The sequence below is a fragment of the Rhipicephalus sanguineus genome, chromosome 2 (assembly GCF_013339695.2).
Source record: "Rhipicephalus sanguineus isolate Rsan-2018 chromosome 2, BIME_Rsan_1.4, whole genome shotgun sequence".
Classification (NCBI taxonomy): domain Eukaryota; kingdom Metazoa; phylum Arthropoda; class Arachnida; order Ixodida; family Ixodidae; genus Rhipicephalus; species Rhipicephalus sanguineus.
The window spans coordinates 141,049,853-141,069,413 of record NC_051177.1 but is presented as its reverse complement, the minus strand read 5'-3'; the positions used below and the strand labels follow the sequence as shown (position 1 = coordinate 141,069,413).

The 19,561-nt window shown below is 48.4% G+C and overlaps 1 protein-coding gene across 2 annotated transcripts in view; it reads left to right on the top strand.

The window, feature by feature from the left end:
• Positions 1 to 19,561, top strand: part of LOC119383731 (MOB kinase activator-like 2) — a 168,663-nt gene that overhangs the window by 127,932 nt on the left and 21,170 nt on the right. For both annotated transcript variants that reach the window (XM_037652006.2, XM_037652005.2), the window contains exons 2-3: positions 11,139 to 11,311; positions 19,001 to 19,097. In XM_037652006.2, coding sequence (XP_037507934.1) covers positions 11,139 to 11,311; positions 19,001 to 19,097 — 270 coding nt within the window. The remainder of the gene's footprint in view (positions 1 to 11,138; positions 11,312 to 19,000; positions 19,098 to 19,561) is intronic.

The following is a 19,561-nucleotide window of genomic DNA, read 5'->3' as shown; positions in this document are numbered from 1 at the left end:
CTGATGGTGTCCCGTAGCTTGTGATGCGTGCTTTTTCCTTGCTTGGCTTAGGCTCACTTTCCCTTCACCACATCGTCGCACGCTTTCACTCACAATTTGTCTGCACTTCACAACACCACTATCCTTGGTTCTACCCACCACATGTTCATTGTCCAAAACCCTATAATCCATATCAAGGTACCACACTTCACAATGACACAACCAATAGCTTCATTGGCGACTTTTCACAAATTGCTTCACATCTCGATATATCCCTGGCCAAAATGCCTCTCTCGTCACTTCTCTTCGCAGGTTCTTTGCATCTCTGAACCCACTCGCGTAGCAATATTCTAAGATTGCCTGCCTATAACATGTTGGCACCATCAATTGTGTGACGGGTGTTCCGCTTTTCCAGAACCTCCGGAAAATCAAATCATTGATCGATTCGTAAAACACTCCGTCTCTAAACCCTTCTCTTGTACGTTTACGGCCAACCCTATCTCTCGCGTGCCTCAGGGTTCTGTCACCCCTTTGTTCTTTCGAGAACTCCTCTGAGGTTACCCCTACCTGCTCCAAAATTCTCGATCTACTCTCGCGTTGTCCTTCGCCACCCACATTTTTCGCTCTAGCCTCTGAGCTTTCAGGGCTTTTGTTTGCCTTCTCTTTTCTCCTGTACTGTTTTCTTGGCCTGACATAGCCACCTGGCTGCGCTGGGTCGTCCACCCTTCGTACCCCTGGCCTATTTCCTAAGATCACGTCATAAATTGGATCCTCCATACACTTTGCCATAATTTCTCCTACGAAGTAAGGGGTCTCCAGCCGTATCTTGGCCTCTGGTAGTCTCACCTTGGACCCATCTGCAAAAACCACTGTTCCTACTCTCCCCGTGAAATCTCGTCCATTCACCAGGCTTCTCCTCACTAACACCGTATCTGCTCCTGAGTCCCTCAATACCGTTACCCGTTTGCCGTTTACTTTGCCTTCCACCACTGGCATATTAACCCCTTCCGACCTATCTATCACAGCACCGACTACCTCTTCCTTATCTTCTGACCTTACTGCACATGCAGTGTGCTCCAACGGTCTATTCCTGCACTCGTTTGCTTTGTGCCCCCTTTTCTGGCACAATTGGCATATCACGTGGGATTCTTGTCGACTAGTGCTTGTGCGGCAGTTCATGGCTATGTGCCCTATTCTGTCGCACAAGAAACACCGCTGCTGTGCCCTTTGTTTACCCATTGGGGCCTCACTGTTGCTCCCTTCTTCCTTACTGTTGTCTTTGTCTTTTTCCAAATTCCTTAACCCTTGTGCCTCCATGAACTGATCAGCCTGCTTGGCCATCTCCTCCACCGTGTGCAAGTTCCTTTCTTTCAAAAATACCGCCAATTGACTGCTGCACCGGTTTAGGAACTGTTCGCCAACCATCCTGTCGCGCACCCCTTCGTACGTTTTTTCCGTCTCGGACAATTCTATCCAACGATCGAAGTAGTTGGATAGGCGACATGCAAACTGCTTGCCCGTTTCTGAATTCTCGGGCTTACATGTTCGGAACTTGTCCCGGAAACCTTCGGCAGTTAGCCTAAACCTCTCCAATAAAGTCTTCTTTACTATGTCATAGTCTAGAGACTCTTGGGCTGGCATGCGACCAAACACACTCAAGGCCTCTCCCACGAGACACAAACTCAGAGCGTTTGCCCACTCGCCCTTCTCCCAGCCTTGCCCAATAGCGATCCTTTCGAATCGATGCAAATATGCATCAAGATCGTCCCTTCGCTCATCGAAGGGTGCCATTAGCTTTCTTGGGCAAATTTGTCTCGGCGTGGGGGTAGAGTTGGCCAACGCCGTCGTCGGGGTACTCGCGCGACTAGGGTCGCTGCGCGGACACGCGTTCATCTCTGCTAACTTCAACTTCAGTTCTAGGATTTCCTTCTCGCGTTCATGCTCCTTCTGCGCGCGCTGCTCCTCACGCTCATGCTGCTCCCGCGCCTCACGCGCACGCTCCTTCTCGCGTTCCTTCTCACGCTCGAACTCTCTTTCGCGCTCTTTCTGAGCGTTCTCGAAAAACCTCATCGTCTCCTCCTTATTCATTTCGCAGTCTCTGGCCACGGCCGCCAATTTCTCCCAATCCATCCTTGCAACCCCCGACGGTACGTGACTGGGCCCAACGCTGGAAAAATCCTGGAAGGCTCGCCACTTATTATGTCACGTATCTCGGGAGCGCTTGCAATGTGTGATGGAGTTGGGAGAGTGAGTGAGGCGGGAGACCGTGGCGTCACGGCAAACACACTTTATATAACAACACGGCAAACAAGAAGTTAACACCAGAGATTAACTAGAAGTAACATATTCAAAAAATGCCCCGCGGTACAAATGAATACAACAAACACTTCTAACTAAACTCGGCCTGAGTGGCCCGAAAGTCTGGCAACTATGGCGTCTTGGTCTAGCGACGCAAATGGAACGGTCTTACTTCGCGTGAGTCCGTCGCCTCGCTTCCGCGCCAAAGTCGACGCTGAGTCCCGTCGATGCTACTCCTCGACGTCTGGGAGTCGCCGTCGTCGAAGCTGCCGCCTCGCTAGTCGTCCTCGTCGCTGACCCGTCGGTCTTCCTTCGAGAACGTCGTCTCGTCCGGTTAGGCCTAACCCTCGGCCTATCCTCTTGGTGCCACCGGGTCAAACTGCCGACGTGGCTCTCCGTGATTGTCGTGGGTCGCTGTCGTCTTGCCGCGCTGTGGGAGTGCCGTAGGTGCCCTGCGAACTGCTGTGACGGGGCTGCTGCAAGCCCGGGGAGCCTCACTTGGATGACACCAAGGTCGACGGCCACCTTCCCGAGCCTCTCTTGCTGCTGCCCCCAGAACGGAGCCCTACCGCACTCGTCGCGGGTGCGACGCTGGCTTGCAACACCTTGCTCCTTGACGACTCCAACGAACAATGACTGCTTGATCCTCTCGGGTTCCGCACCTCAGTTCGGGTCGCGTGGCACGCGCCTTCCTCCGGCCAATGGCTTGCGTCGACGTGGCGGGGGTGCACACCATCGGGTATTTTTCCATTCCCCGCACACCATCGACGCCTTGCGCTGTCCGGCGCGCGCCGCGTGCCCCTTTACTCATGACATTGGGCCCCCTTTTGAAGAGTTTTTTCGTAAAAAACTGCTTTCATCCTCCTCCTTGGGGTTGCGGCCCTCTGCTCTTCTGATGGTGTCCCGTAGCTTGTGATGCGTGCTTTTTCCTTGCTTGGCTTAGGCTCACTTTCCCTTCACCACATCGTCGCACGCTTTCACTCACAATTTGTCTGCACTTCACAACACCACTATCCTTGGTTCTACCCACCACATGTTCATTGTCCAAAACCCTATAATCCATATCAAGGTACCACACTTCACAATGACACAACCAATAGCTTCATTGGCGACTTTTCACAAATTGCTTCACATCTCGATATATCCCTGGCCAAAATGCCTCTCTCGTCACTTCTCTTCGCAGGTTCTTTGCATCTCTGAACCCACTCGCGTAGCAATATTCTAAGATTGCCTGCCTATAACATGTTGGCACCATCAATTGTGTGACGGGTGTTCCGCTTTTCCAGAACCTCCGGAAAATCAAATCATTGATCGATTCGTAAAACACTCCGTCTCTAAACCCTTCTCTTGTACGTTTACGGCCAACCCTATCTCTCGCGTGCCTCAGGGTTCTGTCACCCCTTTGTTCTTTCGAGAACTCCTCTGAGGTTACCCCTACCTGCTCCAAAATTCTCGATCTACTCTCGCGTTGTCCTTCGCCACCCACATTTTTCGCTCTAGCCTCTGAGCTTTCAGGGCTTTTGTTTGCCTTCTCTTTTCTCCTGTACTGTTTTCTTGGCCTGACATAGCCACCTGGCTGCGCTGGGTCGTCCACCCTTCGTACCCCTGGCCTATTTCCTAAGATCACGTCATAAATTGGATCCTCCATACACTTTGCCATAATTTCTCCTACGAAGTAAGGGGTCTCCAGCCGTATCTTGGCCTCTGGTAGTCTCACCTTGGACCCATCTGCAAAAACCACTGTTCCTACTCTCCCCGTGAAATCTCGTCCATTCACCAGGCTTCTCCTCACTAACACCGTATCTGCTCCTGAGTCCCTCAATACCGTTACCCGTTTGCCGTTTACTTTGCCTTCCACCACTGGCATATTAACCCCTTCCGACCTATCTATCACAGCACCGACTACCTCTTCCTTATCTTCTGACCTTACTGCACATGCAGTGTGCTCCAACGGTCTATTCCTGCACTCGTTTGCTTTGTGCCCCCTTTTCTGGCACAATTGGCATATCACGTGGGATTCTTGTCGACTAGTGCTTGTGCGGCAGTTCATGGCTATGTGCCCTATTCTGTCGCACAAGAAACACCGCTGCTGTGCCCTTTGTTTACCCATTGGGGCCTCACTGTTGCTCCCTTCTTCCTTACTGTTGTCTTTGTCTTTTTCCAAATTCCTTAACCCTTGTGCCTCCATGAACTGATCAGCCTGCTTGGCCATCTCCTCCACCGTGTGCAAGTTCCTTTCTTTCAAAAATACCGCCAATTGACTGCTGCACCGGTTTAGGAACTGTTCGCCAACCGTCCTGTCGCGCACCCCTTCGTACGTTTTTTCCGTCTCGGACAATTCTATCCAACGATCGAAGTAGTTGGATAGGCGACATGCAAACTGCTTGCCCGTTTCTGAATTCTCGGGCTTACATGTTCGGAACTTGTCCCGGAAACCTTCGGCAGTTAGCCTAAACCTCTCCAATAAAGTCTTCTTTACTATGTCATAGTCTAGAGACTCTTGGGCTGGCATGCGACCAAACACACTCAAGGCCTCTCCCACGAGACACAAACTCAGAGCGTTTGCCCACTCGCCCTTCTCCCAGCCTTGCCCAATAGCGATCCTTTCGAATCGATGCAAATATGCATCAAGATCGTCCCTTCGCTCATCGAAGGGTGCCATTAGCTTTCTTGGGCAAATTTGTCTCGGCGTGGGGGTAGAGTTGGCCAACGCCGTCGTCGGGGTACTCGCGCGACTAGGGTCGCTGCGCGGACACGCGTTCATCTCTGCTAACTTCAACTTCAGTTCTAGGATTTCCTTCTCGCGTTCATGCTCCTTCTGCGCGCGCTGCTCCTCACGCTCATGCTGCTCCCGCGCCTCACGCGCACGCTCCTTCTCGCGTTCCTTCTCACGCTCGAACTCTCTTTCGCGCTCTTTCTGAGCGTTCTCGAAAAACCTCATCGTCTCCTCCTTATTCATTTCGCAGTCTCTGGCCACGGCCGCCAATTTCTCCCAATCCATCCTTGCAACCCCCGACGGTACGTGACTGGGCCCAACGCTGGAAAATCCTGGAAGGCTCGCCACTTATTATGTCACGTATCTCGGGAGCGCTTGCAATGTGTGATGGAGTTGGGAGAGTGAGTGAGGCGGGAGACCGTGGCGTCACGGCAAACACACTTTATATAACAACACGGCAAACAAGAAGTTAACACCAGAGATTAACTAGAAGTAACATATTCAAAAAATGCCCCGCGGTACAAATGAATACAACAAACACTTCTAACTAAACTCGGCCTGAGTGGCCCGAAAGTCTGGCAACTATGGCGTCTTGGTCTAGCGACGCAAATGGAACGGTCTTACTTCGCGTGAGTCCGTCGCCTCGCTTCCGCGCCAAAGTCGACGCTGAGTCCCGTCGATGCTACTCCTCGACGTCTGGGAGTTGCCGTCGTCGAAGCTGCCGCCTCGCTAGTCGTCCTCGTCGCTGACCCGTCGGTCTTCCTTCGAGAACGTCGTCTCGTCCGGTTAGGCCTAACCCTCGGCCTATCCTCTTGGTGCCACCGGGTCAAACTGCCGACGTGGCTCTCCGTGATTGTCGTGGGTCGCTGTCGTCTTGCCGCGCTGTGGGAGTGCCGTAGGTGCCCTGCGAACTGCTGTGACGGGGCTGCTGCAAGCCCGGGGAGCCTCACTTGGATGACACCAAGGTCGACGGCCACCTTCCCGAGCCTCTCTTGCTGCTGCCCCCAGAACGGAGCCCTACCGCACTCGTCGCGGGTGCGACGCTGGCTTGCAACACCTTGCTCCTTGACGACTCCAACGAACAATGACTGCTTGATCCTCTCGGGTTCCGCACCTCAGTTCGGGTCGCGTGGCACGCGCCTTCCTCCGGCCAATGGCTTGCGTCGACGTGGCGGGGGTGCACACCATCGGGTATTTTTCCATTCCCCGCACACCATCGACGCCTTGCGCTGTCCGGCGCGCGCCGCGTGCCCCTTTACTCATGACAACGCTGATGTCGCAGAGGTCGTTCAAACAGTTGGTAGTGTAGTTGTTTACGCTGTGTTAAACAAGTGGCTCGCATAGACGATGCGCAAACGTACGCACACGTAGAAACGAAGCTAGCTTTATTCGAAGCGTTTGCTATCCAGGGCTGCAAACGGGTGGACGACATTTTTCATTTCTCTTTCATGCATCCTCTGCCTGGCCGAAGAAAATCGTACAACGAAGCATTGGACATTGTTCATAACAAATGTTTAACAGTATACACGCGACTATCTTCCGAAACACACTGTACTCCTCGATAAGACAACCGCCTTGCAGATCTTAGCGGCTGAGGTGTTGCGCAACTGAGATCGCGGGGACGCAGGTTCGATTCCGGGACGAGGCGGCCTCATTTCTGTGGGATAACTAATAGCTTCTGTGGTTTTGCATGCCAAAACCACGATATGATTACTGCGGTTTGATTTCTATACCACCCGGGGTTCTTTAACGGGCACCTATAGATCTAAGGACGCGGGTAGAGTGTACTAGCACACTCTAACGCGGGTGTTCTGCATTTCGTCCCCCTTCGAAAGGCAGCCTCCGTGGCCAGGAATCGAACCTGCGACGTCTTTCCACGTTCAGGTGCACGTTAAAGTTGTTTGACACTAATCCGCAGTCGCCCGCTTCGGCGTACTTTTGATAGTATCCTGGTTTATGCACGTAAAACGCCACAATTTTAAATTCTTTTCTCTCCAAAGAAACGTACGGGAAGCTTCACTTGGGGCGTTGACGAGGTTTCCTAAGTGAGGCAGCTAGTTCCTTCACCCCATCGCCAGTTTTTCGGGCTGCCGCTCTCTACTACCCCATCCCACCACTTGTCTCTGTCGCTGTTGACTCTGCTGCCCCAGCCGTGCCGTTGAGGTCGTCACGGTGTGTCGGCCTGCACTGGAGGAGGACCGAGGCCGTGGTGACAGCGCACGCGCTTCGTCCTCGCGCTTTGTTGTCTCCCTGCGCGTTCCTATTTTTGGCGGCTCGTATACGTGCGCGCGCACGGACAAAAGGACGGAAAACACTGCTTGCCACACCTCGACGTCCATCGCGGCGCCAATATTGGCCGCTGTTTGTTTAACTTTTCTTTTTTTTCCCCGCCTTCCCTGTCCGCCTGCCCGTCAGCCACACAATAGGTGTGCGCGCGCTCGGAGCAAAGGGCGCGGCCTATAGCCACAGCTCCGCGTAGTGTTTCTTGCTTGATTTCCATGGGAGGTTGGGACTGAACTTTTCTTCGCGTTCAGTTCTTTGGGCGCGAACCTCGATAAGTGTTCTTGGCGCGTCCGCGGTCACACGACGGACCCCGCGCAGTTGTCGCTCCTATAATAGAGTAGAGTGAAAGTGCGCGTTGAGATGGACGTAAGTAGGTCAGATGCGTGGAGCGATTATTTGCATTGTGCGGTCCGGCGCTCTGCTCAGTTCAGTTGTTCGTTTTCGGCCACTGTGATTCGGGGGACACATTTGCGGATTTGGTTTTAATATATATAGCTCGGCGGGACTTTCGACTATGCCTCGCGAACAATAGGAAAAACTGGCACGAACGTCCCTCGGTGCGCATTTAGTGCGCGGAGGTGGGTGGAGAGGTGGGATGTCGGAGTGGTTATTGTAAGGAATACAAAGGTGGCGCTGTCTTCTGCAGTCCCCCTCCTTTAATTTCCCCCCTTTATCGTTTCCTTCTTCTCCTTTTTGCGTCCACCCGATTTTCATCCACAGCTTATCACCATCGTCACCGCGCGAGAGGACACGTACGAGTAAATGAGTAGGGGAATAAAATAACAGAATAGGGTATAGTAAGAGCTTGAACCAGCGTGCGGAGCGGGCGTTTGCACGTCTGCGTCCTCCATCAACCAATCGAGGAAGGTCTACATAGGCCAGCATGCTCTCGGTGCTCGCAGACCAGTACACACTGGCTCGTACTCCGTTCCGCATTGTGAGTGAGTGACGAAGGGTGTACGGGGGGCTGAGTACGTGTAAACTACAGAGTGTGCGTCGGTAGCGCATTAATTTTGACCATCGCGGCTCTTTTAACAGCGGAGATGTTTAGTAAATCGTTCCTTGTCCGGCGGACCAAAAGATGTATCATAATCATATAAGCGGGTATGTGCCACATAAATTGGACTCATCCCACTACTCACCACTTCATCATGATCATAGGTCGGCAAAAAATTTGGAGCTCGCTCGGACTCACTGATGAAATATATTTTGCCCTTAGAACCATATCGGCAAACTCACTCACGAGTCGACTCACTCAGACTCGGATCGGATCGTTAGCCTGGGTCCGAGTGGGTCTGGGTGAGTATAATTTTGGTGAGCTTGAGTCTGAGTGAGTCCGGTTGAGAAAATATTTTAGTGAGTCTGAGTCCGAGTGAGCTCGGTTTAGGGAAAGTTCGGCGAGTCAGAGTCCGACTGAGTACCAAGCGCAACACATTTCTTGAGTGAGTCTCAGTGAACTCGGCACTTTTTTGCCGACCTGTGGTTCTATCTACATAACTTCAGCATTACCATCAGCCTTGTGTGGGCTCACGTTTATACTCCCGCCGGCTCGCACATACTTCAAAGCACTAGTGTTCATCCGTCAGCTCAAAATATATTGATCAAAGGCGTGAGTTTCAAAAGGGAGGGGGCCGTGAGTCCGAGTGAGTAATATTTAGGTGAGTTTGAGTCCGAGGGAGTCCGGCTGAGAAAAATCTCAGCGAGTCTGAGTCCGAGTGAGTCCGGTTGAGGAAAATTTTGGTCAGTCCGAGTCCGAGTGAGCTCTTTCACGATAAACGGGTATGTGCCATAGAAATCTAAAATTGAAGAAGGCAACAGTTCAACAAATGACTGCGAAGCGACGGAAAGCCTACGCCTACGACGACGTGCCCGTAGATAGATGAGAGGTGCGAACGCTTGGTTTCAGCGCGAGGTTCTGTCTCCGCAGTTTGGACATCGGTGTCGTGTCTTTGGTTGTCCGTGCTTTAACTCGAACCTCTCTGCGCTGAGAATCAAAGTGGAAACAACCTATCATCACCTAGCTAAAGCCTAGCAACGACCTAGAAGCAACCTAGAAACAACCTGCATCACCTAGCTAGGGCCTAGAAACAACCTAGAAGCAACCAGATTAAGTCTTCAGAATCGTCCAGTTTCGCTCTTTGAAGCCTTGCGCGGCCTAGTGCAAGCTTCGCCAATTTTTCTTGTTGTTTTTGTTTCTTAACCGCGCACCTAAATCAGAGTACACGGGTGTTCTTGCACAGGTGTGAACGTCTTTTATAGAGAGAGATGCGAGTGGCTGCTGTCGACGAGTGAGTGGGTATACTTGAGTGGTGGGGTTATTTTCTGCGTGAACGGAAGCGATTATGAACGCAAGTGAACGGTGGTGAGCATGAGTCGGCGCATATATAAGGTAAAAAAAAAATGAGTGAGTGAGTGAGTGAGTGAGTGAGTGAGTGAGTGAGTGAGTGAGTGAGTGAGTGAGTGAGGGAATAAACGGTATCTGCAGAAATGTGACGAACGAGCCTCTTCAGTTAACCTAGACACCCGCATTATACGATAGCAGCAATTACGCTAATGTTTCAGCTGCACGCGTTGAAAAGCACCACGCTGCGCATAATTTGTGGAAGAGGCTGTTACGACTCGGCGATCGTCATATGTGTTCTCCGTCCAGCTAGTTCCTTTCCGGCTGCGCGTTTGTACGCTTACGTTAGGTTAGATAGCGCGGTTTGGATCAAACTGTTGACGCAAGCGGAGACCGACAGGCGCGCGCGATTGTCGGTCGCCCGCGTGATTGTTGTCGCCGGCGGAGTTGGAACGAGTGCTTGTTGAGCGCGGGCGTCTGTCAACGCTTTGGTGCGGCGAACGAGCGCGCGCGCTTTGTGACAGCTGCTCGCTTGCGCGATGCCTCAAGTGGTGCGTAAACACTACGTGTGTACAGTCGTAAACGGCAAAAATGACTCACCCGTTGCTGCGTCCTCCCCTACGCGGACGGCGACGCTCAATCATTGTGCAATCTCTCGGTGCGCGCGATTACGTTGAGAGTCCTCCTCTCCCGCCTCTGTGTCCACTCTTCTCGTTCCGTTATCGCGGGGAACTTGTTTCAGCGTCGTTCGGCTTCTCTGCGCCTTGTTCCGCGTTGAAACGCGCGCAATTGTTGCTTATTCTTTCGATGGCAAGCGACCCGGCCAGGCTTATATCGGATTGCGCGCGCGGTGCGAACGACCGCGTTCTCTGAGCGACGAAGTATCGTCGTCTTCGTAGTCCAGAATCAACCGAGCTATGAAGCTGTGCCTGTTCGGACTCGGAGGTTTCGCGCGTCTCGCTCTCTTCCCGGGTTGGCTTCCCGGCTGCGCGCGGCAGTGTGCGGGAGAGACGGCTTTCCAGCAGTGGCAAGTATAGTAGCGAGAGCGTGATTCCGGTTTCGTGGCTTGTGCTACTTGGATGAATGTTAATGGCGTGGCTCTTCGCGTCCTTATCAGTTCTTTTTCACCGCTGTGATGTCGCGAACGCAGCTTAAAGACCCCGTATGACAATAATGAGCGACTGCTTGTCATTGCTTGACTTTTCGTTTTCATTACATTAGACGGCCCTCAAAAGCTCGCGTGGCCGTCTGAGGCGTGCAGTCAGTCGTCTTTTTAGAAACACCACGCGGAAACTGACTCACCTAGAAGCTACACTTCTGTACCTGTATCCAATACAGCAGACCTTCCATTGTTTTTAAAGCTTCGACGGTTCTTGCCACATACGCATGGCCGCGGTCTTGAAACTGTGCTTTTAGACTGTACCTATTAGCAAATTGGCACACTGTTCTGTGAGCTTTGCCACTTATGGCGAGGTTTGTGTAGTACGATCTCTCTCACACGCATCCTTTTCAATCTCTCAGGAAAGCCCGTCGGAAAGACAAGGATGCATCTTCGAGCAGCGGCGGCGGCCAAGAGGAGCCCAAGATGTACCTGGAGTCGACGGTGCTCGAGTGCACCATCCCTGAGTCCCGGCTGCGAGACCTGGTCGACCTGCCCGAAGGGCTCGACTACAACGAGTGGCTCGCATCGCACAGTGAGTTGTCTCCCTCGTTCCTTCACAAGTGATTTCATTTGAAGGATTTTGCGTGTATTCAATGGAGTATGAATCGTGTGAAGTTTTACAGAATGCTATCCAATGGTATGACCTTCTAAGGAAAAAAAAAAAAGAGTACAAGTGAGGGCACAATTAACAGACAGGTTTAATACATAGCAACATTTAGGCAGTGCCTATAGAGAATCCATCATTATTATATCTGCAGTATTGTACATAGTAAATATGACAGTAGCAGGAAAGAATAATTGAATGGAGACAGCTTAAATAAAGCATCAATAAATAAGTGTTCAATAGTGGTCATTAATTCCTAGGCAAACAGCTATGGATGTGAAAGCCATAATAAAAACAGTAGTTTAATTGAGCATGTGATGCAGGGCTGGGCAAAGATACTTTGAAATTGTATCGCGATACGATACAAGATACTCAGGCAAGAAGTACTGGAGATACAGATACAAGATACTACCGCGATAATTGTATCTGATACGATACTTGCCAATTGTATCTTAACCCCTTAACTGCTTTGGACAAGCAGAGCTCGTCCTGCCCAAACTGTCCCCAAACTGCTTTGGACGAGCAGAGCTCGTCCTAGCGGAATAGGTACTCCCCTCTAGCGTTTAGGACAAGAGGCGCTCTTCTACAGCTTGGATTGCGTGTAATCCACCAGATGGCAGCATTTACTCAACAATTTATTTTTTTTCTGCGGAAAGAGCGCGGTTTTTGTATGAAAAGATGGCTTGCGGTGGCGGTCACCCATGCATAACTGGCTCGTCAACACGAAAAAGAGGCTTCTCATTTTCATCATCTTCTTCGAGTGATGATCATTCGGATACAGATGTTTATCTTGTGTCAAGAAGTGAAGACAGCGAAGGCGGTGAATTGAGCATCTCCTCCGGTGATGATGAAAACAGCTCGGAAGAGAACATCGCGAGTGCTCGCCAGTGAATCCTGCTTGATGCGGACAATCCTCCTGTGAAGCCTCTTTGCTTTCCATTCTTGGCCATTTCAGGCAAGACTTTCAACTTGTCATTGCCAGATGACCTTATGGAATATATTCAGCAGTTTCTTCTAATGTGCTTCGTTTGCTCTCGGAAGCGAGGAGAAAACGGGAAAAAATTGAGAAAGGAAACTTGATTTTGGTGCAGGAGCTGCAACGGGCCCCTTTGCATTATTCCGTGTTTTGATTTGACTAAGTATGTGGCACAAATATTTTTTTAACATCGACAAGCTGCTTTTTAGTACAGTCAGATTCGAAATCAGCAACAAAAAAAATAGGCACTTTTGGTTGGGAAATTTTCAAAAAAATAAAGCACTTAAGGGGTTAAGATACTTCGATACATTCGCAAATTTGTTATTATAGACCCCCATAACGTAGTAGCGACCGCCTATGCATGAAAAGGTTTGCTTGAAAATGTCTTTAATGTGACCAATTTGGTTTCATTTTAATGAAATGTCTGTTAGTATCTCAAAAGTTTTGTCCTTCTTGCTCAAAGTGCATCAGTTGACTTCTGACAGAACTTATTGGGGTTTGTTTTGGCTGCTTAACAGGACAGCTCTTCATTGACAGCGGCTCTTGCTGGTCATTTTTGTAATTGATGGGTGTAGAGTTTTACCTTGTCTATTAAACACCGTTTACGCAATACCGAATCAACGGTGTACAGCAGCAACGACGCTGCTAGCGACATTTTTTGTGACGCATCGTGTATACGTAGAGATCATAAAACTGCAGTGACTTTTCATATTCTACTTATCTGCTGGCGTAAAGCGTTCGTTATGAATATACTCACTAACGTGCAATCTTTTAACAATTTTTCTTCAATGAGAGAACATGTGCACCCCAGAAATGCCTCATACATATTGTATTCTCACGTGGTGGTGACGATGAAGAAGGCGGCAGTCACTCCGTTAGAGACGAGACTGCGCACTGGGCAAGCGTGTGCCCAGAAAACTAAGTAACTCGTGGCAATAAAAGTAGTGGGCCTTCGGTATTCTGATCATCGGTGAAAAGCGTGGTCTTTTATACATCAGCGATCGAACCTTCCAGCGTTACCGCTGGTGCTTCCGTAAGCTCACCAATGAACCAGAGTGCTCGTACCCTGCGCATAATTTTAATAATAATTGTTGCGGTTTTGCATCACAAAACCACGATATGATTATGATGGACGCCGTAGTGGAGGCCTCCGGAAATTTCTACCACCTGGGGTTCTTTATCGTGCACCTAAACGTAAGTACACCGTCTCTAGCATTTCGCCTCCATCGAAATATGGCCGCCGCGGCTGGGATTCGCGCGTAATCTTAATGGAAAAATCTCAAACAATCGCAAAGGTTTCGAAACATCGCGGCGAGGGTTGAGCCGAGCGCTGCTAATATTTATTTTGTGGTTTAGACCCAATGATACCAAAATAAAGAAATAAGAGTGCGTGGCAGTGTACTTGCACAAAACGTCGCAGGACGCCTTTGCTATTCACGCTATTGCCAGCTACAGCTCCGATTACCTGGCGATTAGTAATTGTAAAAAAAAAATTTGAGAGGCCTCAAAAAGAAAAACAAATATACGTCAATAAAATAGAAAAGCCGCTCTGTATCAAACATTCATCGTGAATAAGTATTGAAACACGATACGGGCGGCACCCCTAATAGCTATGACAATTAAGCATGAAGTATCGTCAACTTCCTTCTGAATGTAAGACAATAAAAAGACTTAGTGCCTTTGCAAAATTCACTGAAACGGCTCGTTGGGAGGCTCACGAGAAAAATGGATAATTTAGTTTAGCAATTTTTCTCAAATCCCCTTCCTAACAACTTTAAGATGGGTCCTGATATTTCCATTATTATAGTGCAAACTCAATTTGGCCGTTTTACTAAGCAGTAAGCAGGTACTGTATACTCAGTGCGCGCCCACATAATTACATATTTATTTTCAAGATCGCCTTGGCAGACAGTAAACTCAAACGGTAGCAGAAATAAAGCAGACAGTTAAAAGTAAGAATAAAGCAGAGAGCTTATTTTGGCAACACGTTACAAGAGACATATATTGCTGTGACCAGACCGAAAAAAAAAAAAAAAACAGTTCAGAGCCCTAGGTAATGTACGGGATGCAAGAGAAGGGCAACTAAGAAAGCACTTATGCTAACAATCAAATTATTATTTTAAAAAATCTACGCCATAATAAATCTACGCCATAAAAAATCTACGCATAAAAGAAAGATAGCAGGAAGATAATAATAATAATTGTTAGGGTTTAACGTCCCAAAACCACGATGCGATTATGAAGGACGCCGTTGTGGAGGGCTTCGGAAATTTCGGCCACCTGGGGTTCTTTAACGTGCACCTAAATCGAAGTACACGGGCCTGAAGTATTTTCGCCCTCATCGAAAATGCGACCGCCGCGGCCGTGACTCGATGGACAGCAGGAAGAAAAAGTTGTGGTGCATGAAGATATTTTCTGTTAGGCAAACGCTTGCTCTATTAGATCTAGCATCGGTACTTAGTGGTGCTATAGTTAGGATTCTATTTGCACATAAGTCAATCGCATGTAAGTAAGTTACATCCACCAAACCCTTCAAGTCGCTGGTGTGTAAACGTCACGAGATGCAAAGCAACCTTATGCTTCAGATTTCGTAACGAAGCACCACGCAGGACAATGGCATCAGAATATGTGCGATAATCACCGCATGCGTTGTGATATGCGGCGCTGGATCAGTGGATCAGTGTACAGTGGATCAGGGTAAGTGTCATGGCACTGGCACTGGCACAAGTAAAAAGAAAAAAAGATCGGGGAAAAATCGAGGGCGTGAGGTAGGCAAAGACGTTCGCGCTCTTGTTCTGTCGAGACTGCGCGAGCGCTGTCATGTTACTCTGCTCAACCAAAACAGACGCGCACGCCTCATCGCCTGCCCTCACTGGTGGACTCTGCCAGAAAGATAGAATTATGTCATTGCCCTTAGTTTTATTCACGCGGTTTAGTGGCACCAGTACCAACTTGAGAAGCGGAATTGAGCCAGTGATTATTGTTTCGTACGATGGTGTTCCTATAGGAGTATCTTGTATCTTAAGATACACGATACATTATTGAACGTATCGGAAATACAAATACAGATACTCATCTTGAGGGACGTATCGCGATACAGATACAAGATACCAAAAGTGTATCTAAGATAGTATCTAAGATACATGTACCTTTGTTACTGCCCAGCACTGATGTGATGAGTAGGAGGACAGTATACATGGTGTTTCAACGCGATGGCGTTAAAGAGCTCGTTTCACAGAAATTCCGGTGTCAGCGTTGGTGTCGTTGGTTGTGAGCAAAAAATCATCTTGTCCGTGACTGGAAAAATCGAGAAAGATGCCAATAAAATAAATAATAAAAAAACTTTAGTTCGAGTGAGAATCGAACCCAGAACGTCTGCACCGCAAGCAGGCATTCACAGAGCTACGCTATTGCTTGAAACTACTGTAGAAAGAAACACTATATGAATGTCATGTAGTGGAAGGAGTCTCCTTAACGCACGTAATATTGGGTGGCAGAAGCGTAGAATTACGCCAGCCGTCAAAACAACTGAATCGCGCAACGAGTGAGTGTTTTAAAGGCCCACCCATTACAATGCCGTGTTGCCTTACGGAAGCGTAGTGGGCCCTTCGCTGATCCATAAAAGGAAGAATTATGGCGTAGTGGACACTGTGCAACTGTACTTGCAGTAGGCATTCTAGGATAGTTTGAAACTGCCAATGTTACGCGCACAGACGTTCGTTTCCTTGCAGCACGGTTGAGGCATGCACCGAGAACTTAAGGCAGGCTAGCAGTTGAGAAGGCGATGCGCACGGGGCGCGATTGCGCTATCGCTTTCTGCTCTTGAAGGTGAAGCTCAAGCGTCCTCCAAGTTTCTTTTTACACAATGCAATTTTTTAATGAAAATGCTATGGACTGTCAGGTCTCTTTCGTCTTCGCAAATGAACTCTCTGCCGAGGCAGAAAAACTTTGCCACACCTAAAGTTACACTGAAATGAGAAATTAACAAAAACTCATTAATTAACTATTTAATTATTAACTTGAGGGCAGTTGTTTATATTGAAAAGTTGTAAAACGTGACGATTTATGGTATACCCATCTTTTAAAAAATCTCGAAAAACACATAGTTTGAGATATTAATCATCGAAATTGAGATCCCCAATCCAGGCGATACCGAAACTGAGCGCTTGAGGTGCGCAGGAAATGCGCTGTCTGGCTTATGTCAGACCAGAAAGCTCACGTGACGAACTTTGAAAAAAAGGCGCTTCGGAGCAGAATTTGTTCAGGAAAAATTTCAAGTTGCCCCAAATACCCCATTGGACTGCTTATTATTTGTGTTTAGTATGTAGTGCTTATCCGTTCCTTTGTTAAACTCAAAATGAAATGCAACGAACTCTTTTGCTTGTCTGCGAGAAGTAGCGCTGCAGTGGCTGCCACCTGTTTCACGCTCTACATTCAAAGGTGGAAATTTCAGTTTTCTTGGGTACAGCACAAAAAAAAAATCAGATAAGCACTGCACATTAAACGCAAAGAATAACAGACACAGTTGGATATTTGGGATAGCTTGCCCCTTTTTCCTGACCAAATTCTGCTGGGATGCGCCTTTTTTCAAAGCTCATCACGTGAGCTTTCCGGGCTGACGTAACCCAGATGGCTCATTTCCTGTGTGCCCGGAGCGCTCAGTTTCGGGATTGCCTAGATTAGATTAGGGCCCTCAATTTCGATGGTTAATATCCCAAACTACGTGTGTTTCTTGACATTTTAAAAGAAATGGATACGCCATAAATTGTCACGTCCTACAACTTTTCCATGTAAACAACTGCACTCTAGTTAATAATTAAAAGGTTAACGAATTTTTGTTATTTGCTCACTTCAGTGTAACTTTAGGTGTGGCAAAGTTTTCCGCCTCGGCATAGAGTTCGTTTACGAAGACGACAGAGGATTGACAGTCATAGCATTTTTATAATTCAGATTTTTCATACCGCTAGGGAATGTTAAATCGTTCAAAAACAAATGTGTGCCTTCTTATTTCGCAAATGCTCGGATGAATTAAGGAACGTACACTCCGTCACTATGACTGTGACTCCTTTTCATTCGTGGTATGCTCTGCAGCGATACGTTGCTTGTGCATGCTTGACCACGTTAACACCCCTGCCTTGCAGCTAAGCTAACTTTTGGGAACCGCTACGGCTGAAAGCGGATTTGCGTGCAAATGCACTGGTCCATGCTGCGATACAAACATAGCTGTTCTGCTCATGTGATCGTGTCATAAAGTAAAAAAAATCAATTGGCAAAGGTATAAGTGTTAGAAATTTCAGACATTAGTATTTGGATAGAAAAGTGAGCAAGTTGGTACTGAATACATCATATCGGGCACCATTTAAGACACTGAATAAGAATGACAAATACATCCTTGCGCGCGTTGGTTGTATGGTGTACGTGGAGGTGCCCATATGCACCTGAATTTTCAGGCACAGTAAAAAAATAGGTTGTTTCATGCAGTTGCCATGTAGATGTGTGCAGTGGCATGCTAGGGATTTCCTGTGTGTCATTAGAGCGCCCCTGCAGCACTTCTTCAGCATGGTCAGAAAACATTGCCGATCGGTAGTCGAGGCTCCTGAGAACACGCGAGCCAAACATTATAGCGCAGCACGCGGCCTGGAACTTACAATGAATTCTCAAAGTCAGCTAGAAATCTTTCCCTCTTCTCTCGACAAATAATGCCATAAACCCAAATGACCGCGCCACGAACCGAATGTCCATGGCCATTTGGTTGACTTGAGCATTGTGAGCTGCATAGTTACTGGGGCCCGCTGCGAGATGCCACCATGTGCCTGCTCTCACAATCACATTGAAAGTAAGCCGCGCATTCAAAGAAAAAAAAAAGACAATAAAGTGCTCAAGGTTGTGACACATGCTGATGAGTGGATGCATCTTCCTGCCCCCTTGTCATCCCCCCCACCCCCCCACCCTGCGTAGCTTTCAGTGTGCTCACTGGTACGAAAGGAGAGGGAAAGCGCTTGAAGCATGATACAAACCCCTGTAACTCCACTTGTACTTGAGGGATTTTAAATATTTTTTGCGGCAGTGAATTCGTAAGGCAATAAGTTCTTTTAATGAAGTCAACTTAACAGTTTTAATGAAGGACAACTTGAAATGGTCCCTCTCGGCAGATACTAAACTCTTGCAGGACACGAGTCTGCTGGCATGTTCCTCTTTCACCGCATTTATGTAATCACTGCTGACAATGGTTTTCCCCAGTACAAGTGCATTATTGCTTGACAGAACATAACTTTTGTGAATTATCTGGATGCGCAAAGTTCCATAGGTGATGAAACGTTCTTGAATTCCATTGATGTAATTGAACTATAGCATCAATATTAACGAGCTAAGTGAAGTTGTATGCATGAACAAACTCTTATTATGAGCATTGCTAATAAGCAATTTTCAACATTTATTATGCGAATACTTTTCAAAGTTAGATCATTGCTGTAATTATTTACTGTACTGTGTTGTATTCTACATGTGTTTTCTGGACATTCTTGCCATTATTTTCTCAGGAATTCAGTTAAGAGTTTTAGTAGCTAGTCCAGTGTCGAGAAATGTAGTTTGCAAAAGATGTTTTCCATCAGTTTAGCTTACATCACATCTTTCACGTGCAGCACTGGCGTTCTTTGACCACATCAACCTCCTGTATGGGACGGTGTCCGAGTTTTGCACCATGTCCGGCTGCCCCGACATGACCGGCCCAGGGAATAGGTATGCTTCTTTGGTGCAATGCTTCTTTGGTGCAGTAACGTTTCAACTGGTGTTGCAATGTGAATCCATTGCGTGGCCTCCGCGATTAGTTCTGGCAATGTGCCTTTGCTCAGACCAGTCCATTTGCATGGGTGGAGCATAATTGGATAAAGCAGTGTGACAGCCAGAAGAGCGTCGCTGATTGGACGCGGAACTTGGGCTAAGGTCGCCATCCCACGGCATGTTAGAGTTAACAAAAAAAAAAATGGCACCATGGTCGGGGCAAAGGGAAACGCGCGTTGTTTCCCCTCTCACCCGCCCGTGGTATCCGACAGGGCGAGTGTAAGCGGGCAACGTGGTGTTACAGCCAGTCAAGGCAGACTGAGCATCGCAGAGCTCTCTTTAATATGGCTGGATGCTATGAGTGAGGCTTGGGCTAAGGTCACCACCTCGCGGTATGTTAAGGCGTTGACAAAATTACAGTT